Below are 25,059 nucleotides of genomic sequence, written 5' to 3' on the forward strand. Positions count from 1 at the left end.
CAACAACGATACAACACCGCAACAACGATACAAGCACGATACAACAACACAACCACGACACAACACGGCAATAACGACACAACACCGCAATACCGGCGCTATCCTACAACAGCAACACGAACCACACACCCGGCGGAACACCCCAACCCCGCCGCGCACTCCCGCCGCTTCCGGCGCCGCTTAGCCCGTCACGTCCGGTTCCGGTGGAGTCCGCCGCCATGGCGCTGCTGGCGTCCAACCCCGGCAACCCGGTGGTGTTCTTCGATGTCACCATCGGCGGGCAGGTGCGGCCGGGGGGCACCGGGAGCGGGGGCACCGGGAGCGGGGGCACCGGGGGGCGGGGGGGGGAGCTGTGAGGGAGCACGGCGGGGGGGGGGGGTAATTGTGAGCGGTGGGGTCCTAGGGGTGCGTTGCAAGGGTGCAGGGCCCGGAGGGCCGGTGCGATGAGGGGGTGCAGGCGCTCAGCGGCCGTGTCTCCGCAGGAGGTTGGGCGCATGAAGATCGAGCTGTTCGCTGATGTTGTACCCAAAACTGCGGAGAACTTCCGGTGAGGAGCAGCGGGGCTCCTGCGGCTCGGCACGGAGCGGGTGGGGAAGGGGACTGGGTGCAGGAATGGCTGTGGTGGCCACGTTCCCCCCCCCCCAAGCCCTGCGCTTGCTTTGCTCCTCTGTCTTCTCTCCTCGTACCCAGAGGAGCGACCGTGGAACACCCAGATCCCTCAGTGGGGAGCCCCGTCTGGCCGGGAGCTGAAGGGCTCTGGTCCCTCTGCTTCCTTCATGGAGCTCCTGATGCTCAGTGCATTCAGAGGCAGTACCTCAGTGTCATGGCAGAGGTCTCCTCGCCCGCTGGTTCTCTTGCTACTGACTGAAGAATGAACTGCTCGGACATCCCACTTCTGTGGGGATGATGGAGATACTGTGCTGTGAGACATGGTGCCTGCTCCACATTCACCGTCTCTTGCAACCCTGATGTTAAATATCCGACCTCCTCAATTGCAGAGAGCTCAGAGTCTCTTTTGAAGAGGAGGTGGGGAGAAGTTACTGCTGGTTCCCATTTCACTGGGGATATCCCTTATGTAGTAAGGGGAGTCATAGAACCATGGAATAGTTTGAGTTGGAAAGGATCTTAGACCTCATCCAGTCCCAATCCCTGCCACGGGCAGGGACCCCTTCCACTGGAGCAGCTTGCTCCAAGCCCCTGTGTCCAACCTGGCCTTGAGCACTGCCAGGGATGGGGCAGCCACAGCTTCTCTGGGCACCCTGTGCCAGCGCCTCAGCACCCTCACAGGGAAGAGCTTCTGCTGAAGAGCTCACCTCAGCCTTCCCTCTGGCCGGTTAAAGCCATTCCCCTTGGCCTGTCCCTGTATGTCCTGTACAGCAGTCAGTGCATGTTTGCTGAATGCATCGCTCTGTCCTCAGAGTTCAGATGTTTCTCACACTCTGCTCTCTTGTTTTCCAGGCAATTTTGTACAGGTGAATTCAGGTAAGTGGCGTAAAGTGTCCTTTTAAGTGGCCTATGTAGAGAAACAGGGCTGGGTGAGTAGAAAGAAGGCTCACTTGGAGGTTTTTGTTAGTACATGAGTACAAAATAAAACCTGATGGAACTGTGATGGGCTGGGTCAGTCCCAGAGATGGCAGCCTTCCCATTTTGGGCATGACTTTGTGCTCAGGTTGCTCTAAAAAAGCTCTGTCTGCAAATCCCACCTGCTTATGGTGCAGATTGCAATGGGATCCCATGAAGATGATGGTGTGGAAGTCTAGGGAACCAGGTCATTTAATGTGCGTAGCCCACTCGAGATTTCCCTTTGCCTCTGATAGCAGTAGCTCAGAGCCAGGCTGCAGCAGTAGTATCAAGGCAGATACTAATGCATTGGCAGCCCTTTGGGACTCTCAGTTCCTGGGAGGGTTTTGTATTTGGAGATCCAGTAAGTTGCAATGATTCTCCTTTTCGTTTCCTTGCAGGAAAGATGGTGTCCCTATAGGTTATAAAGGAAGCACTTTCCACAGGTAATTCATCTGCTTTTGTTTAGGTATTAAAATAGCAGTTTGAGTTAGATGTGACTGTGAGACATGCCTCAAGGTATTATTGGTCTGGAAGGCATTTGTAGGTCATGGCTAATATTGTTCTTCTATACCTTTGAGGGGCTTGGGTTGCTGTTAGATGTGTACAATAGGATCAACGGTCAGAGAGAACTTTCTGGCATCTGTCACCTAATCACTGTTGCTGGTTGAACAGCAACAGGTCCCACATTGCCTGATAGTGACCAGTAGTTAATACTTGTTGTAGATTTTAGACTGTATCATTCACAGACCCTGATAATTTTCCTTGTGCTGCTAGGCAGAATTCCTTTTTACCACATGCTAAGCTTCTTGAGCCATTTGTGTACTGAGAACTAAGTATTGTTTTACTTCCTTAGGGTCATAAAGGATTTCATGATTCAAGGAGGGGACTTTGTAAACGTACGTACTCTGTGTTACCTTTGTACTTTTCCTACGTGCTCTTAACATGCAACTGTTCTGTGCTCATCAGTGGGTTATGTTGGCTCTCTTGAGGTGCCCGGTAGTAACTGGAGGTTTCCTCATAGCATTGCTGCCATCTACTGCAACAGGCTGCAATGTACTCGAAAGCAAATCTGGAGTCTTGGATGAACATACCTTCTCCTTCCCAAACTATTTCCTGTGTAAGAAAGCGTGGCAGTACAGCCAGAGGCTTCTCAAACTTGCAAAGATCTTTACTTACCTTGTTGTCCTTCCCTCTTCTCCTGTCCTCCCAAGCAAGGAACCCTACAAATGTCTATTAGCCTTGTGCAGAGAGTCTCTAAGTACAGCACCAAGTATCTGGTGCAAGAGATTAAATGAAAACTGGCTTTTTTGTTAGTGAATTGTCTCTAAATAGAGAAGACTTTTGGTCTGTAGGCCAAGTAGATATGACTGATGGTCATGCTCTGACTCTGGAATAAGCTGTTTGTATAGGGAAGGCTGGAGGACCACAGGGTCTCTTTGCTGTCCTAGGAGCCAGTGAAATGATTCCATTTCTGGATTTTTTTTCAAAATAGGAGGGGGGTGACAAAGCTTTTTTAATACAAAATGTATAAAACTTAGTTGTATGAAAGCCACTGAGAGAACTGACTGCACAGATGGCACCAGACTTCCAGGTACTTGCTAACTGTGATGCTGCTCAAGTGTCCCACTGGGCTTTATTACTGCCTCTGAAGCTCAGCAAGTAACACAGATAGCACCAGTGTTTGTCATTTATGAATTACACTTGTTACAAAGCCACCTGGGGAGCAAGAATGGTCACATTGACCACTAAGATAGGGTAAAGATAGAGTATATGTTGCTGTCTCAGAGCTCACAGTTCCACAGAGAACAGGAGGGAAAGAAGCAAGGATGGGGCAAGCAGAGCAAAAGATGTTGAGCTGCACATGATATATTACTGGCGTCTTACTTTCTTGTTAAGTTTGGGTTAAGAAAGAGCATGCATGTAAAGCAGAAAGACAGTGAAGGGAGACAGACTGCAGCAAAGCAGCAGAAATGGTGCTGAAGTGACAAAGAAAGGGAAAATCAACCCAGAAATGGGAATCGCTGTCAGGAGAGTAAGTTAAACTGACTGTGCCAAAGATACCTCTTTGCATTGCTTCTGCACCCTTCCCTGAAGAGCTCCTCAGTGCAGCATCTTTATGGCCAGTTTATTGAAGGCATCACACAGGAGTGTCTGCAACGCTGGATCAAAGGGCAGGGTCCTTTCAGGTTATGTGTGTTACGTGAGCCATGCTGGGGCTTCTGCAGGGTTACAAACTGAGCAGTCAGAGCCTGCATTCTGCAGCTGGTGTGGGCCTTGCTGCTTCAATTTAGCAGTGTCTTGGGATGTGAGTGCTGGGGCTTGTAGTTAAGTACAGGATGTCTGGATGTGGTAGAAAGTACAGCAAAAATTAGCAAACCTCTTTTTTAGCAACTGCCCTTGCTGCATGGAGATCACTTCCCTGTTCACAGCAGTCACAGAAAAGAAGGTGAAATAAGTAAGCACAGCATCAGCTCACTTCTTCCACACAACCACTTCTGCTTTCCTTATCACACCACCCCATGCTTCTGTCTCCCTTTCCTTTTCCATGCCAAGTCCAGGTGTGTCTTTACCAAGCAATCTAAAGCTTCCATCCCACTCTGTGAGGCTTGGGCTTAATCCTTACCATCACTGTGGGTTTCTGTCAACCTATGGATGGCAAATGATGTTCTGTGCAGTTAAAAAGGAGTTCCTCTTCAGAAATGAAACATGGGGTGTTCTCATAGCTGGTGTGTGTAACTGGGAGGACAGCTTGTTTTAGGCTGAGTTTAACCCTGTTCTTTTGCTTGGGGATTTTAAATGTAATGTTTAAATTGAATTGTTCTGTAGCAGTTGCTACAGAACAAAGGCTGTGGCTGACTGGGCACCTCTTTCGTGCAGGGAGACGGCACTGGCGTAGCTAGTATATACAGGGGTCCCTTTGCAGATGAAAACTTCAAGCTGAAACATTCTGCTCCTGGGCTGCTCTCTATGGTGAGTATGAAATAATGGCTTTATCAGACTAAAAAGCTTTTGGTACTTTCTGCTCTTTTCCTAAGTGTATAAAGTTATTTGTCAGACAACAGAAATCACCACCATTGGATACAAGGCCTGAAAGATCTGCTTTATAACTACTAGTCAGAAGGCTGTTCGTGGGTTAGTGTGTTGAGTAACACAAGTTCTGATCCTGCAGCATCCTTTCTTTGTTACCTGTTGGAGTGCTGGGCCAGGCTTTGTTTGATCAGCCTGTGGCATAGCTTGATTCTTAACAGTTTTCAGACAGTGGCAGGTGGTGGTGGTTTCTTCTTCCCTGATACCGTTATCAAGCACTGACCTCAGCAAGGATGAAACAAAGAGATCTGCGAGGTTCAAAGCCGCAGCAGTGTTACCATGGTATCTTTTATAACATATGCTTCCTGTTCAGTATTGTAGGAAAAACTGCAACCATTGCACGTTGTCTGGTAGGAACAATACCCTGACTTCTGGGATAGAAAGCAAGTGGAGCCAGGGCTTCAGTGTTCCCATCCACAGCAGCTTCTTCCCCACCTCTTCCAGCTGCCCTGCCCTTATAACCACTTGCTTTGGGCATTCACCATTTGGATTAACTATTCATCCAGTTCAAAACATGGCTTAAAAAGAGGTGTCACGACACAGCTCAGCCACCAGTGTACTGTGGTGTGGGAGGAGGGATCCTCACTGGTGTCACCAGCTTTGTGTTTAAGTGGCATGGCTTTGGAGTCATTCTGCTGAGCCAAACCATGGTGCATCCCAGCTGGATCCTTCCAAAGCTGGCTAGCAATAAGGAAAAGTCCAATGTGACCATATCCTGTGCAGTCCTGCAGCTGCAAAACTTGCCTGGCTTACCTGTCAGCACAGGAACAGGCTTTAATATCTGCCCTGTTTCCTGGCTTTCAGTTTTCTCCAGGGCAATACTGCACCTGGTAAGTACTGATCACCAAAGAGTTCAGCCTGTTTTCAGGAGCAAGCTGCAGAGCCCAGGTTTTAGCACAGTCTTGTGCTGAACGTGCCATTGTAGAATGACAATAAAAGGCTGATCTGGTCATTGGCATGACCAGACTTGGTGGTATGCCACATCCCAGCACAGGGTACCCTCCTGCAGATGTCTATCTTGCTTCCCTTGGTTTGTGTAGCAATAAGCTAAAAATAAGCAACAGCTTTTCTCTATGTGAGATGTGTCTGCCTTCAGTTTTGGGAAGTCTTAAATTGTGCCCTTTTTGTGTTTTGCCATTCTCATCCCCAGGCAAACAGTGGTCCCAGTACCAACGGCTGCCAGTTTTTCATTACATGCTCCAAATGTGACTGGTTGGATGGGAAACACGTTGTGTTTGGTGAGTACCCACCATGAGCCAGGAGCTGTGTGTCCTTCCCCCTTGTCTGTGCTGGTGGAGGTGTTTGTGCAGGTGCTGAGAGGGGTCACTGAGGAAATGAAGTGGGTTTTTTGCCAGTTTAGCCTTAATCCAGATCAGTTCATAGAATCATAGAATCACAGAGTAGTTAGGGTTGGAAAGGACCTTAAGATCATCCAGTTCCAACCCGCCTGCCATGGGCAGGGACACCTCACACTAAACCATGGCACCCAAGGCTCTGTCCAACCTGGCCTTGAACACCGCCAGGGATGGAGCATTCACAACTTCCCTGGGCAACCCATTCCAGTGCCTCAGCACCCTCACAGGAAAGAACTTCCTCCTTAGATCCAATCTAAACTTCCTCTGTTTCAGTTTGAACCCGTTACCCCTTGTCCTATCACTGCAGTCCCTAATGAAGAGTCCCTCCCCAGCATCCCTATAGCCCCCTTTCAGACACTGGAAGCTGCTCTGAGGTCTCCACGCAGCCTTCTCTTCTCCAGCCTGAACAGACCCAACTTTCTCAGCCTGCCTCCATACAGGAGGTGCTCCAGGCCCTGATCATCCCCGTGCCCTCTTCTGGACTTGTTCCAACAGTTCCATGTCCTTTTTATGTTGAGGACACCAGAACTGCACACAATGCTCCAAGTGAGGTCTCAGGAGAGCAGAGTAGAGGGGCAGGATCACCTCCTTCAACCTGCTGGTCATGCTCCTTTTGATGCAGCCCAGGATACGGTTGGTTTCTGGGCTGCGAGCTCACACTGAAGCCAGCTCATGTTCATTTTCTCCTCGACCAACACCCCCAAGTCTTTCTCCGCAGGGCTGCTCTGAATCTCACCTTTACTGGTGTGTCACGTTACTACATAAATCCTTGTGCCAGTGCAGACAGATGAGTGAAGGAACACCTTTCCTCTCCACTGCCAAAGAGGACTGAGCTTTCAGCAGTTTTTAGACAGTAATTCCATGAAACCCCAGCTGCTGACTCTTCATGAGCTGTGGGATCTCAGCCTTTAAGCTGAAATTCTACTTAATACTTCCTCCAATTCTTAAGTAACACTGATATTGTTCATTGATGGTTTTGCATCATTACCAGGGTGGTGTTGATAGAGGGAGTTCATGGTGTGTTTTAGCACAGCTGGTGGCAGTAGGTCTCAAAACCTACATAGCTACATGTGCCACCCCTGCCATGGGAAAATGCACTTGGTCTGTTCTGAATGTGGAATATGTGTTAAGAGGGATTGTTCCCTTTGTCAGTTTAGAGATGGGTAGCAAACCCTGAAGTGCCCAATACACTGCACAAGGCTTTCCTTTGGGAACAAAACCACATGTACCTGTGATGAGTTGAGGGGATCCAAGGTGAAAAATGGCCTTATTGAAGTGAATGAATTTTCTCATTCTAGGTAAAATTGTTGATGGGCTGTTGGTCATGAGAAAAATTGAGGTAAGTTGAATTCACCTGTTTCTCTGTGAATGCCCATGTTGGAAAGTCATGTAGAGGATTAACGAGGGTTGTTCTGTTCTCTCCCACTGCCTGTTTACAGGATATCAGGGAATACCAGTGCTGATAACTGGTATTATTGATTGTCATTGTTCTAGAATAGCAGGAAATCTGTAGAGGCAAAGGCTGTCATAGAGATTGGCTTTAGAAGGGCTCTGCTGTCGTGGTTGCTGGTTGGTCTGTGAGCAGGGATTGTGTTCCGGTGGCTTTATTTGCAATGCTTTGCATTTGTTCGGGAAGCTGAATTAAAAAGCTGTTCCATCAGCAGCTCAGATGAGAGTGTAAAGCAGATCACTCCTGTGCCATTGCCTAGGATTATTCATTGGGTGCTAACTCATCAGTTCTGCTGATCTGTGATCAGCGTGTTTAATAGGAGGAATTCAACTCCTCTTCTGATGGGCTTTCAGGAGCCTGAAGATGAGGATGCTCAGCGCTGGAGGTTGCTCCCAGTGTTGTGACTGGGTGTCGTGGCAGTCGAATGAGTAGATTTAACAAACAGCAGAGAGTTCTGACACCCAGCTTCATGGCACAGGCCTGGGATAAGGTGCTCAAGGGCCTCTAGGCTAAAGCTAAAAAGCAGGGCAAGCACGGCTGCTGGGTGCTGAGAAAAGGTCACATGTAAGGAGCATGATATAACACACGTGTTGCTGGTCCTGTTCACCAGGAGCACTGGTGGTGTGTCTGCTTTGTGCACTGCTGCAGTGAGGGGCAAGGTAAAGGAAAAGAGACTCATGAAGGAGCAGAGTCCAGCAGAATGAGGGGTTCAGGGGGGCTGCTTGTGACTGGCTCATGTGTAGGTTGACTTTCTGTACAACACAGTTTTCCTTTGCTCGTTGCAGCTGTAATTAGTAACTGCAAAGACTTAAGCCAGAGCAGTCTCAAGTGACATAATGCTGGCTGTAGCAGGAGGAGCTCCCCTGGTTTTGCTCTGTTTCTTCCCTCCCATTCAAAGGATCAGGCTCTGGTCTGTATCCCAGACCTCTGCACATCAGCTTATGGCCGATGCCAAAATGCATAACAGTGCTTCCATGTCTCGCAGAGCTGTGTCCCAACTTCCTTGTTGCTGACGTTGTACAGACATCTCTCAGCCAGTTTTCAAGTACTCCTTGCTCACTGGCTTTGTGCTTTCAGAAGTTTTAAGGTTGTATCTTTCTTTGTCCCCAGAACGTGCCTACAGGTCCCAATAACAAACCCAAGCTGCCAGTTGTGATCTCTCAGTGTGGGGAAATGTAAAAACAATGAAACAGAAACATGGTAAGTCTGTCTTCACAGGCACCCAGTGCAGTTGCACTCTGGGCTGCCCTGCTCCTTCCTTTCCTCTTAACTTATTTTCACATTCATTGGTGAGAGCTGACTCAGCTCAGTGAAACACCAGAAAGTGCTTCTCTAACTGCTTAGTTATTTGCCAGCTCAACTCCCTGAACTGGCTTCCATCTGAGCTTCACAGACACCAAAGGCAGTGCTGGAGGGGTAGGATTTTGCAGCTGCAGTCATGGGGAAGGTGGGGTTGTGGAATGGGGTTAAGCTGCCTTGAAGCCTCCACTTTAGAAACCAGTGGATGAAAGGGAGCTGCAGCAGGAATCTGCTGTTGTTACCCAAGGAGTCAAGGGGGTGAGGGCTTTACTTTGACCTGCAGATTGGTGAACTGATTGTTACAGAAAGCAGAGCATCCATGTGTGGGGCAGGCAGAGGTCAAGAAGAGGAGAGGAGAAAGACAGGATTTAAGTCTCCTTGCTCAGTGCAGCCACAGAGCTGCCACCACTGAAGAATCAGGGAATTACCATGTTAGATAGAACCTTCACTTGAAAAAATGCCATATGCTCATCTGGAGGGAGATGTTTCCAGCATTTACTATGGCTTTATTCTGGTTAAACCAATAGGCTCCAGACAGAGCTAATGTACAATATTCTGTTTCCATTTGTCCGCCCACTTTACCATCAAAAACACAAGCATTTGAACAAATCTGTCTACATTTCAATGTGTCAGGCTGCAGCTTGTCAAAAATCTGCTGGATTAGCCTTTTGGTTGCTGATTTTTCCAATTCCCACAGGCAGGCACTGACAACAGCAAATCCCACAGTTTTTGACCTTCCATTATGTGATTTCCAGAGACATCTGGAATTGCCCACGAAGACACATCCGCGCTTCCATAGTAGTCTTTCAGATCTGCAGCACTTCAGCCTCTTGGGAGCTCCTCCTGTTTGATGAAGTGACAACAGGGGATGCAATCATTCCCTCATTTCCCTGGTACTTCTGGTGGCATTTATAGGCTTTTGAAGATGGGGACAACCTTATTAATAGGCTTTCTGCAGATGGGCAGACCCATGCACGTGGGTCACGTCCCCTTTAGGCTTGTCCTCAGGCTCAGGCTTGTTGATGATTTCATTTTGGAGTATGTGATCTGTGGCCAACATCCAACTTGAGACTGGAAGCTTTTAATTTCTAGGTATGAGACTGGTGCCACCTTGCTTACTTCCCAGCCAGGCCTTTGGAACTGCCTTTCTGCAGCCTGCTGCCTCTCAGCTTCCTGTAGACAAGAAGGGCATTTGTCTTGCCCAGTGTCAAGACAACTGAATAAGTTACTTGTCAAGATCCTTTCAAACCAGATAGATTTTAAGTTCACATGTAGGTGCAGCTGCCTGGTGTGGAGATGCAGGACTTCTCCTGGGTTCTCTAGCTCAGGATTGACATGAGCAAGTAGCACTCGCTTGAAAACTGCTGTAGCATCACCCGGTGTCACTGCCCAGTCTTGCTGTTGTAGGATGAGTTGGGAAGGACTGTCCAGCATTTCAGATCTGTTTTTGCTTTGTTTCAGTGTTCCATCCATCGCTGGTGGTTAGGCCTGTGCTGGCTCCGTGCAGTTCCAGCTCCAGCCAGTTCCCCACTGCCCCAGTCATCCCCGCAGCCCAGGTCCAAGCTCTTGACTCTTGACATTCTCCTAAAGTTATTTAGTAATTGGCATCTATTTTGTTTTTTACATTTTTAAATGTAAATAAAGAGTTTTGTTAAATACGTGTGCAGTGCACATCAGTGAACATGCTTGGGAACAGGTTCTTCTTCAGGAGAGAAGGGCTATGGCATCTTCAGCAACGAGTGCCATTCCGAGGCTGGTTCAGCAGGGAACATTTACTGCGTGTGCTGTTGAGGAGGATTGCAAATGGGCAAGAAGGGATGTAAAGCAGTGTGGCAGAGCATGGCAGTGCTGAGCTACACCAGCTCCTTTACTCAGCAGGTAAATAAGGCTGCCTGGCAGAGGATCTTGGCACTTTGGGAATCACCTGAACCTTTCTACGTGCAGCCTTACTGAAGCACAAGAAATTGGTGTGGTGCAGACCCCCCCTGTATCCTGCGTCCAGCTCTGGGGCAGCAGCACAAGAGGGACGTGGAGCTGCTGGGGCGAGGCCAGAGGAGGCCATGGAGATGCTGCGAGGGCTGGAGCAGCTCTGCTCTGGAGCCAGGCTGAGAGAGCTGGGCTGGGGCAGCCTGGACAAGAGAAGGCTCCTGAAGGGGAGACCTGAGAGCAGCTCCAGTGCCTAAAGGGGCTGCAGGAAACCTGGAGAGGGGCTTGGGACAAGGGCCTGTAGGGACAGGCCAAGGGGAATGGCTTGAACCTGCCAGAGGGGAGACTGAGCTGAGCTCTCAGGCAGAAGCTCTTCCCTGTGAGGGTGCTGAGGCGCTGGCACAGGGTGCCCAGAGAAGCTGTGGCTGCCCCATCCCTGGCAGTGCTCAAGGCCAGGTTGGACACAGGGGCTTGGAGCAAGCTGCTCCAGTGGAAGGGGTCCCTGCCTGTGGCAGGGGTTGGAACTGGAGGAGCTTTGAGGTCCCTTCCAACCCAAACCAGGCTGGAATTCTGTGATGACCTGAGTTTGCTGGGCTCTGAGGTGAGTTATGTTGTGAACAAGTGTTTGTAGAACCTCCGGGGCACACAGCAGCACTGGGCCATGGGGCTGTTCTGTGCTATGGATGTTACAGGAATTTACCTGGGTGCTACAAGGGTGTTGGAGCAGGGTTTTGTGCTGGGAAGCAGAGAATGACTGTGCTGTAGGAGTGGAAACTGGGGCTCCTTATCCTGTGTGGTTACAGTGAGCGCAGCTGAGGCAGCAGGTTGGTGGGAAGCATGACTTTCTTCTCCCAGAAAGCAGTGTCATCTATCTGCTGGGGACTCGTGCTCGCTATTCCCACCCTGAGGCATCCTCTTACACCTTGCACCCTCCCACCCTCTTGCACCTGCAGAATGCCAAGTAATGAAAGAAACACAAAGCACACCTTCCCTTTCCTCTCCAGCTCCCAAAAGACTGCAGAGGGCTCTCTCCTGTGAGCTGAGGGTAGAAGATTCCTCATAGGGAAGAGAAACCTGGAGCCAGATGTCAGCTCTGAGGCAGAGGTGACCAAAAAGAGGGAAACTCAGCTGCTGATCCTGCTCAGGAAATGTGTCCTGATGGCTCTTTCCTGCAGGCCTGAGGCAGGAGCTTGGCTTTGGGCAGCTATGGAGGACTCTGCTGCAGCCACAGGGCTGAGTTTTGTGGGTCTGGCTGTGGGTACCCAGATTCACCGGGCTTCTTCACCAGGGAAACCAGGTTGTTTCTGGGGCTAGGCTCAGCAGCACTTTCTCAGCCTGCGGTATTTGTCAGCATAGCAGGGTCACAGAGCTTCCCCAAAGTAATTAGCAGCAGCAAATCCATTACAACCTCTTTGAAAGCTGTTCCAAGAGCTAATTATATCCTGCGAGCGTTTCTCTTTGACGCCTGATGTGCAGAGTTCCAGCTTCCCAGCTGATGGACCTTGCTGTGCCTTAGCTGCTGGGTGAAGGCTTCCTCAAAGACCACATTTTTGGGTTGAACTCCCCCATGATGAAGTCCCCTTCAGTTACGTTGTATGTAGGACATCCGGGAATCTCCTGCTGTAGAGCAGATGATGGATTTGAGACGTGAAGTTTTCTCCTCTGGATTCTCTCACATGGAAAGACCATTCTAAGACTTATTTTTCAGATGATTTGCTGAGCATCATCCAGTTTTGATATCATTCCGGTTTCTTTATCAAGGTGATAATCCTGATGCAGACCCGTTGTGGGATTGTGTTTTAAGGCTCTTCCCTCCATTAGCTTAGTTGGAGATCTCATGGGAAAGTTAACAAGACAGCTTGATGAGACATCCATGCTTGATCTTTGTCCCATCCAAGCCCCTCACCCAGTCATGGTGTAGTGTGGGGAACCGGCATCTGTTCTTCACTGTGGGATGGGAAAATGGGCATTTGATGCGGAGATGATACTGGAAGGACTGATCTCAAGGGGATACCCATTGGTTGCAAAGATGGTGGAGTGATGGGTGAGCTCCTAGAGACCTTGGGTGGTTGCTGGTCACCTTTCCCTTTTCTTATCACAGAACCCCAGCCTGGTTTGTGTTGGAAGGGACCTTAAAGCTCACCCAGTTCCAACAGCTTGCTCCAAGCCCCTGTGTCCAACCTGGCCTTGAGCACTGCCAGGGATGGGGCAGCCACAGCTTCTCTGGGCACCCTGTGCCAGCGCCTCAGCACCCTCACAGGGAAGAGCTTCTGCCTAAGAGCTCAGCTCAGTCTCCCCTCGGGCAGGTTCAAGCCATTCCCCTTGGCCTGTCCCTACAGGCCCTTGTCCCAAGCCCCTCTCCAGGTTCCCTGCAGCCCCTTTAGGCACTGGAGCTGCTCTCAGGTCTCCCCTTCAGGAGCCTTCTCTTGTCCAGGCTGCCCCAGCCCAGCTCTCTCAGCCTGGCTCCAGAGCAGAGCTGCTCCAGCCCTCGCAGCATCTCCATGGCCTCCTCTGGCCTCGCTCCAGCAGCTCCACGTCCCTCTTGTGCTGCTGCCCTAGAGCTGGACATAGTAGGAGGAATGACACAGCCAAGGGCAGGGCTTTGTGTGCATCTGTTTCCAAGTGCCCAAGGAGGAGCTCTTGGTGGACAAGAACACGGCGCTTCCCTTGGAGCTTCCCACGTGGGGAATCCAGCAGAGATCTTGGATCTCTGAGCCATGGGATGGGGGCATCAGCAGAGAAGGGTTCCATCAAGATAAAGAGCCCAGCTCAGGGTAGGGCGAGCTGCCCCACCGCCTTCCCCCAGCCCTGGGGCGAAGAAGCTGCACTGGGAAGGAAAGGATAGGATGGGATGGGAAGGAAAGGCTGGAATGGGATGGAAATGGGTAATTAGGAGTGTAAGAGCCGTGCGGCGGGGCTGCAGCCCGGCTCGCCGTGCCTCGGTGACACGGAGCGGCCCGGCCCGGGCCCCGCTGCCGTTAACGCTGCCGGGCTCCTGCCGTCGGTTGGGACCGCGAGCGGGGAGCGGCCCGAGGGCACCCCGGAACCGCCGCCACATGGAGCGCGCCCTGCCCCGGTCGTGCCCGTTGTGGGGCGGGAGCGACGGCGGCTGCCAATCAGAGCGCGGGGGTGGGGACTCCGGGTTGGCCGGTAAGAAAAGTGAGCCTGGCAGCGGCCGCCTCAACGGCCAATGGGCGCGCGCTGCTGAGGAAGGGCAGCAGGCTCAGCCAATAGGCGTTGGGCGAGGGGCGGTGGCCCTGTAAGGGAGAGCCAATGGGTTCTCTCGGAGCTTAACGGGCGTCCCGAGCGGCGAATGGCGTGTGGCGCGGGCGGGGCGCGCGGGGTGGCTAGCCGGTGCGGGCCGCCATTGTGGCCAGTTCGATCGGTCTCGGGAGCGGAGAGCGGAGCTCAGCGAGCCCGGAGCAGGGAGCAGCCCCCCCCCCACGGCCGGCCGCAGTCACCATCACACCGCGGGAGGCGGCGCAAACAGCCGGTCACCACCACCGTCCGCACCGAGCAGCCGCCGCCATGAGCAGCGAGGCCGAGACCCAGCCGCCCGCCGCCGCCGCCCCCGTCTCCGCGGCGGCCCCCCCCACCCCAGCCGCCGCCACCACCACCACCGCCGCCGACTCCAAACCTAACGGCGGTACCGGCACCGGGAACGGGGGCAGCGGCCTGGCCTCGGCGGCTCCTCCCGCCGGCGGGGACAAGAAGGTCATCGGTGAGGGGCCGGGGCCGGGGGGCGGTTGGTGATGGCGGGGGGGGGGGGGGGAAGCGGCGGCGCTAGCACAGCCCCCCCCCCCCACCACACACGCGCGCGCGCGCGCGCCGGGCCCGCCATCGCTGAGGGGCGGCGCGTGCTCGACGGGAGGAGGAGGAGGCGGGGGCGCGCGCGCGCGCGGCCGTTGGGGCGCCCAACGCCTTCCTCCTCCTCCTCCTCCTCCTCCCGCCGCGCGCGCCGCCGGGCCCCGCGTGCCGGCGGGGCGGTGGGGGTGGGGGCGGGGCGGCCCAAGATGTCCGCCACGCGGGGCCTTTGTGCGCGCCGCCCCGCCACGTGCCGCCCTGACGCCGCCGCCTCTTCTCCTTCTTCTTCCTCCCTCCCTCCTCCTCCTCCTCCCTTTCCCCAGCAACGAAGGTTTTGGGCACTGTCAAATGGTTCAACGTGAGGAACGGTTACGGCTTCATCAACAGGTGAGGGGGCGGCCCGCGGTGGGGGGGGGGGGGTGTTGGACCGCGATGGTGGGGCTGGCAGGGCCTCTGTCACCCCGCTCCGTGACACTGCGGTGAAGGAGGCCGGGGACGTGGCCTACCCCGGGCCCGCTGCTCCCCAGGCAGGCTCCTGAGCGCTGCGGCCTCGGTGCGTTTCTTGTCATGGGCACGTTTATGGTGGTGAAGTGATGGCTTTTCACGGTGGTTTGGGGATTTTGGGGACTGGGTTGGGTTGGGTTTGGGTATTGAAGTCTGGCTGTTGGCATGCACGGAGGTGTTTGTTTAAACTCCTGCGTGAGGGTCAGTCCGTCAGTGTACGATAATAGGGGTTGAGCGCTTGGTAGTTAAAAGCCCGCTCTCCTGAGGAGACCCAGAATGCATGGGGAGAGCAGCAGAATCCAGATTGTTTTATATCACAAGACTGGAGCCTTTAAGGGGCTCTCAGGACACAAGTGCCCAAAAGGGTGCTTCTGTGACAGTAGTTGGTTTGAAAGCAAAACTGGGGCACATAAGGAGTTGTATAAGTGCTTAAAACAGGTATTGGTGAGGCTGTGCAGCAGTAGAGGACTCCTGGAACTGCTCTGCAAGCCAGTTCGGGTACTGGGTAGCTCTGGAGGTCTGCCATGGCTTGTTCTGCAGAGGCCTCATTCCAAGGAGCTCTTCCCATTAACCATGTGGTGCTTCAACCCCACAGTGTCAGGATTTGGCTGAAGGACTTGGGGAATCCATCTTCAGGGGAATTATAGGATCCAAGCCTGGTTTGGGTTGGAAGGGACCTCAAAGCTCCTCCAGTTCCAACCCCTGCCACAGGCAGGGACCCCTTCCACTGGAGCAGCTTGCTCCAAGCCCCTGGGTCCAACCTGGCCTTGAGCACTGCCAGGGATGGGGCAGCCACAGCTTCTCTGGGCACCCTGTGCCAGCGCCTCAGCACCCTCACAGGGAAGAGCTTCTGCCTAAGAGCTCAGCTCAGTCTCCCCTCAGGCAGGTTCAAGCCATTCCCCTTGGCCTGTCCCTACAGGCCCTTGTCCCAAGCCCCTCTCCAGGTTCCCTGCAGCCCCTTTAGGCACTGGAGCTGCTCTCAGGTCTCCCCAGAGTATGTAGTGGTGCTTTATATTTGGCCTTTTATTTAGGTTTGCTTCAATACTGCCTTTTTGTAACTGTCTGTTACCTTATGACCCAGTCTTAAGTGTCTGCCAAGCTCCTTAATGGGTTTCTTGCCTGCAACATTCAGAACTCCACTCTCTGCCCAGTTTGCATTCTTCATGCCGCGTTTCCATGTTAAATGTTGTGTAGTCATCAGTGCTTTAAGCTGCTTGGGCTGTTGTAAGCACGTGTAAAGTCACAGGCCGCAAACCGTCCCTCCAGGGAAGGCTTTTTTCCTGTTTCCCTCAGTAGTGGCACAGCTCAGTGATGTGAGTCAAGTGAGGAGGCAGCAGCAGGAGTGAAGACATCCGAGTGGCTTCCCCACTCATTCATTTGGCAGCTGTTTAATCCCTGAGGTTGCCATTTTTAATGAGAAACCCATCATGTTATCAAGAGATTAGAGCCGCAGCCTGGGAACCAATCTGGAAGACATTTCCTCAACTCTGGAATCTCTCTGGCTTCTGTGAGGGGAGCTTTAGCTGGGTCTGCTTGCAGCTGAAATGAGCTTTGGAACGGAAGTTTAGCTTTGGTGAAGGTGCATGTCAGTCTCAAGTATTTCCTGTGTTCTTTTCATGTTACAAGTGTGTTTCTGTTCTGTTCTGTGTGTTTCTGAATCAAACTCAATAGGAGTTTGGATTCCGAGTGTCTGTCAGTTGTTTCTCACAGTTGTCAAAGTAACAAATGCCTGTGCAGGCCCTCTTGCCATAAGTGGAGCTGCGTGTGGGGTCTGGCTTCCTAGTTTAGTGCTCTGCTGGACTTAAGGTGGTGTTTGCTTGACCTGTGCTGCTCTGATTCCTTTATTTTTATGGATTAGGAGGTTGTGGAGATAGCCATTTAGTGGAAGCATGAGCTGAGTGGCTTGTTAGGCCTGGGGAATGGGGCTTCTTTTGTACCATTTCAAACTCACTTTGAGAAAGTGGTTATTGCATTAGCACCACTCGGGTGGCCCTGTGCTTGCTGTGTCTAAATGGAAAAATGCGTCGGGAAGCATCTTGGGTGGTGCTGGGCTTGAAAACTGATCAGTGTGTTTTATCTGTGTGTACACCTTGAGCTCTACCTGTGCAACTGAGTCATGTGTTGATCTAAAACTCCAGTGTCCTCTTAAATGGAAACTGCCTTTCCAAAGGACTTTGGGAACAAGCATCCAGTGGGATTGCTCAAAATCACCCTTGCGAAAGTGTATAGGGTGTCCTCATGTGCAGAGCACGACAACGAGAACTTCCTACCACTGGTTTTTAACCAAGTGAAGGAATGTGTTCAAGCACTTCTACTGAAAGCCTGTTACTGGGCTCTTGTGAAGCTGTTGAGCTTTTGGGGCATCTGGTAAGAGACCTTGTGTTGTGAAGAGGGAAGTATTTAGGCTCAGGCTTTGCAAGAGCTTCTGGATGCTCTTTCATGATGATCAGACTGGCTCTGCTTTGTGCTCTTTTGACTACTATTTTCCAAGTAACCTTTGAGGCTTGTAGGCATCCAGTCCATGAGGGGACAGAGTGACTTGCTTCTGCTGGTGCTGGCTGACAGAACAGTCATAGCTTGGCCTGAGTTTTTGGAAGAGTCTTAATCATAATCTTCCTGTTTTAAAGCCAACTGTAAGAAACACCTGGCTTCATCTTGAGGAAATACAACAAAATCCCTTACTCGGTTCTCCATACCTGCAAGCTCTGCAGCTCTGAGCACAGCTCCAGCACGAGCCTGCTTGGCAGTGTCCTTAACCAGTCACTCTAGGAAATAAAAGCTGCTTTGCTGTTGATTCAAACCCTTGCATTGACTGATGAAACCAACACCACAGCGAGGTTCTGTTGTATGGTGTGAGCCTGGTGCAGGGTTGTGGGTCTGCTATGAGTGGTTATGAGCTCTCACAGCGTGGAGGCTTTTTCTGCTGTAGCATTGGACTGCAGAAGAGAAACTCTCCTGACTTCAGTTGATGCTGTATTGTGTTTGTCCAGCCTCAGCATGGAAGTCCAGCCTCTGTCATGCTTACGCTGAGGGATGCTTTTGGATCCTTGTAGGTAGAGACTTGAACTGTTTTCTTGGGGAAGCCAAGCTGTTCCCTCTCTGCTCACCAGTGCAGCTTGGCTCACCCTGGAGCCTTTAGGGTTTGCTCCTTGAAGGAAAGGAATGTCGAGGTGGAGAGGCTGGAGCTCTGGATTCATCACACAAGGCTTGAGTGGTGATAGAGCCTGTTTCAAAGGCTGCAGTAGCTGGTGTTCCAAAGGCTGCACACTGTCAAGAGTTCTTCCTTCTTCAAACATGTCCATGAGAGGGGTGTGAAGGATAGAGGGGGTGTACAAGAGGGAGGAAGAATGCTTCTACATGTGACTTACTGCACCTGTGTGTGCTCTGAACAAATAACATGTATAGCTACGTGACAGTCTCTTTACTTCAAGCAGTAAGCTAGTAGGGGACTAGTTGAGAGCAGGTTGGAGGAGCAAGGCAGATGCTGAAAGCTGGGTGTCTTGAGAGATCCATGTTTTGTCCCCACCTCAGGTAACTGAATTCTTAATTTACTGTGCATTTCCTACATGAATTTCAATTTCCTGTTGTCTTGCAGGAATGACACCAAGGAAGATGTGTTTGTCCATCAGGTAAGATCCTTGTTACCTCTGACACTTGCTGTGTGTTCTCTGTGGGTAGGATTGAAGCTGTGAAGGAGCCTATGTTTTCCAAGAGCAGTTACTTGAACAGAAACTGTTTCTCACTACTGGCTCACAAGCAGAGCCTGCTTGTGACCAGGGGTTGTGCATATCCATGTACAGCTATCACAGGAGGCGAGATAGGTGGGTTGAGCAGGCTGGTGCCATGTATATATGCTGTTGGCTTGGGGTAAGTTGCCTTGTGGATTCAAATTGCTGTTAGGTAAGGATGTGGAAATAGATAAATGAAAAGCATGCAGCAAGGAGAGAAATCAGTTGTGCTGTGATCAAAATGAAGTGCCAGTGAAGATGTTTTGGGTTTGTCGTTTCTTTTTTTTCTAGCCAAAGGTTGTACAGGATTTATTGCTCCAGGCTTTCAGTGGAAGCTTGCACATGCTTTAATAGATGTAACTTAACAGTGAGCTTGTAAACCTCGGGAAACGAGACCAGAGTGAGCACCACACCCATGGCTTATTCCATGGAGCAGGTTGATCTTAGCTTAGTCCTCTGAGTTGTAAGGCTGTGTGTAAGCACTGTGCTTTTCTACCCTTTCTGCCTTGGGCTCTCCTGTTGTGAAGCAGCCCACAGGAGTGCCATGGGGAGTGTGATTTAGGTCTGGAGTCCATGGGTTGCTCTTTCAAGTTAGGGATACACAGCCCCTGTTGGAAACACAAAGGGAGGGAAGAGGAACCCCGGAAAGTGTTTGACTTGAGTTTGGTTTTGCCAGCTCTTGGCTTCTTGCTTGGGCCACATCTAAATTACCTGTGATTAAAACATAGAGGCATTTGTTTATGAAAGGTTATTCTGTAATGGGCAGTGGAGAAGGGCCAAGTGACTGCGCTGTGTCTGTATGTTCTGAGGCAGGAATACACACCCCGAAGGAAAGCTGTCAGACCTCATTACTCAGTTTGCAAGTAGAGTAACCTGTAAATGACCTTGACTTACAAGTCAGCTCTCAGGACTTGTAGCTGCTGCCTATGTTTCTGAAAGCATGGTTTGGCAGTGATGTATTTCAGTGTCAGAATTTCCATTACAAACCAGTTTTGGGGGTCTAATCTGAAACAAAATTGGTTTGTTTGTGCGTTTTCCCATCCCCATCATGGAGCTGGGGTCTAGTGAAGAGCTGTTGGACTGAGCTGCTGTTGTAATAAGGCTTTCCCTTAAATCACTGCTTTATAGACTGAGACCTGTGGGCATGTTTTGCCATGGATTTGATCCCATTGAGGGGAAAAAACCTCCTCAAATGGTGTTGCTGGTAATTTTTTGTGAAGTTGTTACACTCGTGTTACTGTTCAAAGTGTTTGATAAGCAGGATGTGGCTGAGCTGTGCACGTCGAGTATTAACTCGGCTGTCAGAAACTTAATCCACTGCTGAATAGCACAGGAAAGTCAGTGTTTTCTGGTACTGTCGTTTCACACACAGGCACCGACACAAAGGCTTGTCTGGTGCTGACACCTTGGCAGGGCTAATCCTTGGTGCATCATACACAGCAGGAGTAAACTTGTGATCGATCGGTAAATACTGTGGCTGAAGTGATGGTATTGGAAGCCTTGGAGGAGGAAGTCTCTGGAGTTCTGGCCATTGATGGCTGCTGCACAATGTGGTGGTGTGGGAGCTGGTGGGGACTGGGGGTCTGAGCGTGGAGCTGGAAGGGCTGATAGGTTTGTGTGTGTGCTTCAGAGGGACGCGTAGCTGCTCTGGGGGCTTCTCATCTGAGCTCTGGTTAGGAATACTATGGTCAGTGTGTATGGGGGGGTGGGGGGTGGTTTGTTTTCAGGCTGCTCTTCCAGCTAGCAGACAGCATGTTTGCAGTCAATGGTGAAGCTGCTCCATGTTGCAGATAGGCCGCAGCTGTCGTACTGCAGGTGTATTTTATGGCTTCCTGGATTTTCACAACAGCTCAACTGGTCTTTCTCCTAAGATACTAATACTCAAATTCCTTAATGTTAAAATAAAAGGAAGACTCCTAAGTAGTACTCTTGTGCTGTGCTGTAAGTGTAACTGTGCAATGTTTTGTTGTTAGACTGCCATAAAGAAGAATAACCCCAGGAAGTACCTCCGCAGCGTAGGAGATGGAGAGACCGTGGAGTTTGATGTGGTTGAAGGAGAGAAGGTAAATGCATCCCTTGGGTGTTGGGGGTTGTGTGGAAAACTTGGTCTGAGGTACCTGGGACTGAGGTGACGCCTGATGACACCCAAGGAGGTGAATGAGTTTTCATTGCTTTCCAGTGGGGATGTAAATCCTTGCTGGGTGCTAAATGACACAGTGCTGTGATTGATGTGACTGTGTCCCTAACACCATCCCCGCTCTGCAGGGTGCGGAGGCAGCAAACGTTACCGGTCCTGGTGGAGTCCCAGTGCAAGGCAGCAAATACGCAGCAGACCGTAACCATTACAGACGATACCCACGTCGCAGGGGTCCTCCACGCAACTACCAGCAGAACTACCAGAACAGTGAGAGTGGGGAAAAGAACGAAGGAGCAGAGAACATACCAGAAGGTCAAGCCCAGCAACGCCGTCCCTATCGCAGGCGGCGGTACCCACCTTACTACATGCGTAGGCCCTACGGGCGTCGACCACAATATTCCAACCCTCCCGTGCAGGGAGAGATAGTGGAGGTAACTCTGCTTGAGAGGGAGGCTACGCTGGGTGGTGGGACGCCACTTCTTGTTGTACAAGGGATGGTTTGGGTGAGGTTTGGGAGCAAAATGAAGAGGTTGCAGCAGGTTCTTGCATTGCAGCAGCCAATGAACTGAAAGTCTCAATGTCACAGTTTAAAACAGTTTGGATTCGGGTTAGCTTACCGTATGATTGACATGAGGAAAACAACTTCTACATCATATTGGGGCTTGGAACTAGAGGATCTTAAGGTCCTTTCCAAGCCAAACTGTTCTGTGATTCATTCTATGCGTGCTGCTGTGCGCTAGGACCGCTGCCCACCTTGTGTGCCTTGGGCTTAACTTGCCAGCCCCCTCAAAAGGGCTGGAAAAGACGTTTAAGATCATCAAGCCCAACAGTTCCGCAGCACTGCCCAAGGCCACCACTGATCCATGCCACTAAGGGTCTCATCTGTATCTACCTCTTCCTCACAGCTTGACTAGTTGTAGCCTTAACGCACTTTTGCAGGTGGCTAAGGTGGTTTGTTGCTGAATGTCTTCCAGGGTGCTGACAACCAGGGTGCAGGAGAACAAGGCAGACCAGTCAGGCAGAACATGTACCGAGGTTATAGACCACGATTTCGCAGGTATGCTGCAGATCAACTTCTTCCCTTTTAACCCTCCCTTTTAGCAACAGAGACAGAACATGGCGATGGTCAGATGCTGCACTGTTAAAGCCTAGCTTGACTTTCAGGGGTCCTCCTCGTCAGAGACAGCCTAGAGAGGATGGGAACGAAGAAGATAAAGAGAACCAAGGGGACGAGACCCAAAGTCAGCAGCCACCTCAACGTCGGTACCGCCGTAACTTCAACTACCGACGCAGACGCCCGGAGAACCCTAAACCACAAGATGGCAAAGAGACGAAGGCAGCCGAACCACCAGCTGAGAACACGTCCGCTCCCGAGGCCGAGCAGGGCGGGGCTGAGTAAACACCGGCTTTCCACCTCTACCATCATCCGGGTGCGTGTGCGGTGCCTCCGGAGCACCACCGGCCCTTACCTGCTCGGTGCTGTTTGTCGGTGCTCGCGTGGTGTGACTCGGTAGCCACAGGGCTGAGCTGCGGGGCCCGGCAGGGCAGATCCTCAGTGAGCAGCTTTAATGGGCATTGCTGGAGTCACTGCTTGGGAGAGTTGCGCTTAGACCCTTGGCTGTGCTCAGTAAGTGAGACTTGGAGCTGCCTCTGTCCACCCAGAAATAGTCACTGAGGTGGTGCTGGTGGAGCGGCAAAGCCAGGAGAGATGGGGACAGGGGTTTATTCTGCCTTGTGGGTGTCTGAGCTCTCGTCACTCGGTCCCCAAGGCGGAGCGGTTAAATACTCTCAGCACTGATGTGTAGAAAGTTGACGCAAAGTTCCCCAGGAAGTGCTGGAAAACCTGGCAGAGATTGGCCACTTTGTTGTGGAGTGTGTAGGGTGCCTGTTTGAAGCACTGTGGTACCGGTGGCTTTGCCACTAGGGACCATGGCACGGATGTGAAAGGTGGGTTTAGTTGTGAGGTAGATGGGTTGTGATCTGACTCTGGCTCTGGTGGTCTGAGCTGTCTTCTGCTGGGCAGCTCTGCTGAACTGGGAATGTTTTCATTGCTTGGACTCTGTACTTGTTCTGTGCTTTTCCTGGCACCATCCTTGCCTGTTCCTCCTCTATGTATTTCCTCTCGCCAGGGTTCATATCCCACTCTATTGTGTCTCACTCCTCACTTGTTGCCTTGGAGGGCTGGCAAACAGAAGGGCACATCTGGGTTCTGATGGGACCCATTCTGTTAGTGGGATGAGCAGGGAGAGCAGGAGCTGGGCAGAGTTTGGTGCCAGCAGCCACAGACGTCTCTGGCTGTGAGGGCTGAGGGGCTGGGGTGCTGATGGATTCACATGACGGGTTCAAGCCTTGCTGTGGTGTTCTCTGTGTGCTGGACACGAGCCCTGGTTTTATCCTGGTGTCCATGGTGAACATGCACTGAATGCATTCTTCATGTCACAACGCCGCAGGGACCTTTTGGTTGCTCTGTCTATTGATCGTATTGGCAGGTTGTGGTTCCTGTGGTCTGGGCAGTGGCTTACCACAGCTGCCTCTGTTAAGTGTGGGTAGATCTGCTCGTCCATCACCTTCCCGAGACATTCCCTGTCCTCCTGCCTGAGCTGTGTGTGTGCAGAGCCCAGTGGCAGCAGCTCTGCCCCGGAGGGGATGGGTGTGATGGGGTTCCTCTTCCCTTTCTGGAGCCCTTTGGGTTGGTTTTGTGTGGAAGGCGCCTGGTTTGGTCCCTGGGGTGGGCTGGGGGCAGCGGGTGCAGCTGGGGAGGGTTTCTTGTGTGTGAGAGGTGGCTCAGTGAGGACTCGTGCTCTGGGGTCAGTCTTGGTAGACAGAGCATCCGTGTGACCCCTGGCACGGGTCTGATCGTCCTTTTCTTCCTCTTTTTCAGTTTAGTCATCAAAGAAAAGACATAAGAAATGAAGAAGAAAAGAAAATGAAATTCCAGCAATAAGAAATGAACAAAAGAATTGGAACTGAAGACCTTAAGTGCTTGCTTTTTGCTGTTGACCAGATTACTAGAACTATCTGCATTGTCTATGCAGCATGGGGTTTTTATTATTTTTACCTAAAGAAGTCTCCTTTTGGAAACGATAAACACGTTTTTTAAAAGTCTGTTTTTTCTCAATATACCTTTAAAGGTTTTTAAATTGTTTCATATCTGGTCAAGTTGAGATTTTTAAGAACCTCATTTTTAATTTGTATGAAATATACACCTGATTTTTTCAAGTCAAACTGCAAGCATCTGTTAATAAAGGTCTTAAAGAATTACCTGGTGCGCTTGCTCCTTTTAAAACCCTCTTTTGTGTGGTAGGGTTTGAGTGTTCATAAAGGGTCTTGGGGATGGGAAAGGACTGCTTTAGTTCTTAAGAACACAGGCTGGGGGTGAAACACAAAAATCATTACAAAGTAGTTGAGGTGCTGGGTGGGAAGGGGCTTGGTGTCAGCCCAGCCCTAGTGCGGCTCATGCTGGGGGTGATGGAGCACAAAGCAGAGCTGTGCCTCACTGCGGAACGTCTCTGGGGCTGCCCCACCAGTGCCAGAGCTGCTGCTTCTGGTCGCTGCTGGCTCAGCCTTGCCCAGCCCCACGGCTCCTCAACACCAGCTGGAAGCTGCTGGTTAAGAACATGAGGGCTGTGGAGGAGCTCCCAGTGGGTGGGTGCCAAAGGGAGGCCTTAGAGCAGCTCCAGTGCCTAAAGGGGCTGCAGGAAACCTGGAGAGGGGCTTTGGACAAGGGCCTGTAGGGACAGGCCAAGGGGAATGGCTTGAACCTGCCCGAGGGGAGACTGAGCTGAGCTCTTAGGCAGAAGCTCTTCCCTGTGAGGGTGCTGAGGCGCTGGCACAGGGTGCCCAGAGAAGCTGTGGCTGCCCCATCCCTGGCAGTGCTCAAGGCCAGGTTGGACACAGGGGCTTGGAGCAAGCTGCTCCAGTGGCAGGGGTTGGAGCTGGAGGAGCTTTAAGGTCCACCCGAACAGAAACCATTCTGTGATTCTGTGCTCGTTAAATACCTTCCAGCCCCCTTCTGACTGCACCGTGCCCATCCTTTGGACCAGACCAGCTCTTGGTCATGTTCTTCATCTCCATCACACAGCTTTAGTGACCACATCCCTTTCTCCAGGTCCCTGAGCTGTTGGATTGGAGGTGCTGATGTGCAGCGAGCCCAGGCCGTGGCAGCGCTGCTGCGGGTCTCCTCTGCCCCTGTTCATTGCAGGGCCC

General features: G+C 51.6%; 2 protein-coding genes across 5 annotated transcripts; both read left to right on the forward strand.

The window, feature by feature from the left end:
• The first annotated feature begins 178 nt into the window (after window positions 1-178).
• Window positions 179-10,412, forward strand: PPIH (peptidylprolyl isomerase H). Of its 2 annotated transcripts, none has more exons than XM_065696520.1 (10): window positions 179-284; window positions 483-547; window positions 1,459-1,482; window positions 1,962-2,006; window positions 2,417-2,459; window positions 4,441-4,533; window positions 5,801-5,888; window positions 7,304-7,344; window positions 8,566-8,655; window positions 10,216-10,412. In XM_065696520.1, the coding sequence occupies exons 1-9, from the start codon at window positions 219-221 to the stop codon at window positions 8,632-8,634; spliced, it is 534 nt and encodes a 177-aa protein (XP_065552592.1). In that variant the 5' UTR covers window positions 179-218; the 3' UTR covers window positions 8,635-8,655; window positions 10,216-10,412. The 2 variants fall into 2 exon arrangements, with proteins under 2 accessions (XP_065552592.1, XP_065552594.1); XM_065696522.1 differs by lacking the exon at window positions 10,216-10,412 and adding an exon at window positions 9,452-10,207.
• Window positions 10,413-14,045: 3,633 nt separating this feature from the next.
• On the forward strand, window positions 14,046-24,114 carry YBX1 (Y-box binding protein 1). 3 transcript variants are annotated; one of them, XM_065696339.1, is made up of 8 exons: window positions 14,046-14,401; window positions 14,808-14,871; window positions 18,584-18,617; window positions 20,690-20,779; window positions 20,982-21,284; window positions 21,828-21,910; window positions 22,006-22,283; window positions 23,735-24,114. In XM_065696339.1, the coding sequence occupies exons 1-7, from the start codon at window positions 14,209-14,211 to the stop codon at window positions 22,250-22,252; spliced, it is 1,014 nt and encodes a 337-aa protein (XP_065552411.1). In that variant the 5' UTR covers window positions 14,046-14,208; the 3' UTR covers window positions 22,253-22,283; window positions 23,735-24,114. The 3 variants fall into 3 exon arrangements, with proteins under 3 accessions (XP_065552411.1, XP_065552412.1, XP_065552413.1); XM_065696340.1 differs by having other exon boundaries at window positions 23,740-24,114; XM_065696341.1 differs by having other exon boundaries at window positions 22,018-22,283.
• The last annotated feature ends 945 nt before the right edge of the window (window positions 24,115-25,059 follow it).

The sequence above is a fragment of the Lathamus discolor genome, chromosome 16 (assembly GCF_037157495.1).
Source record: "Lathamus discolor isolate bLatDis1 chromosome 16, bLatDis1.hap1, whole genome shotgun sequence".
Lineage (NCBI taxonomy): Eukaryota > Metazoa > Chordata > Aves > Psittaciformes > Psittacidae > Lathamus > Lathamus discolor.

What these genes read in the sequence shown, in the direction of transcription:
- PPIH (XM_065696520.1), top strand. Translation starts at nt 219, where the DNA reads ATGGCGCTGCTGGCGTCCAACCCCGGCAACCCGGTGGTGTTCTTCGAT. An exon ending in ATGTCACCATCGGCGGGCAG is followed by an intron (nt 285 to 482) that starts GTGCGGCCGGGG and finishes GTGTCTCCGCAG; the next exon opens with GAGGTTGGGCGCATGAAGAT. An exon ending in TTTTGTACAGGTGAATTCAG is followed by an intron (nt 1,483 to 1,961) that starts GTAAGTGGCGTA and finishes GTTTCCTTGCAG; the next exon opens with GAAAGATGGTGTCCCTATAG.
- YBX1 (XM_065696339.1), top strand. Translation starts at nt 14,209, where the DNA reads ATGAGCAGCGAGGCCGAGACCCAGCCGCCCGCCGCCGCCGCCCCCGTC. An exon ending in GGTTACGGCTTCATCAACAG is followed by an intron (nt 14,872 to 18,583) that starts GTGAGGGGGCGG and finishes GTTGTCTTGCAG; the next exon opens with GAATGACACCAAGGAAGATG. An exon ending in ATGTGGTTGAAGGAGAGAAG is followed by an intron (nt 20,780 to 20,981) that starts GTAAATGCATCC and finishes CCCGCTCTGCAG; the next exon opens with GGTGCGGAGGCAGCAAACGT.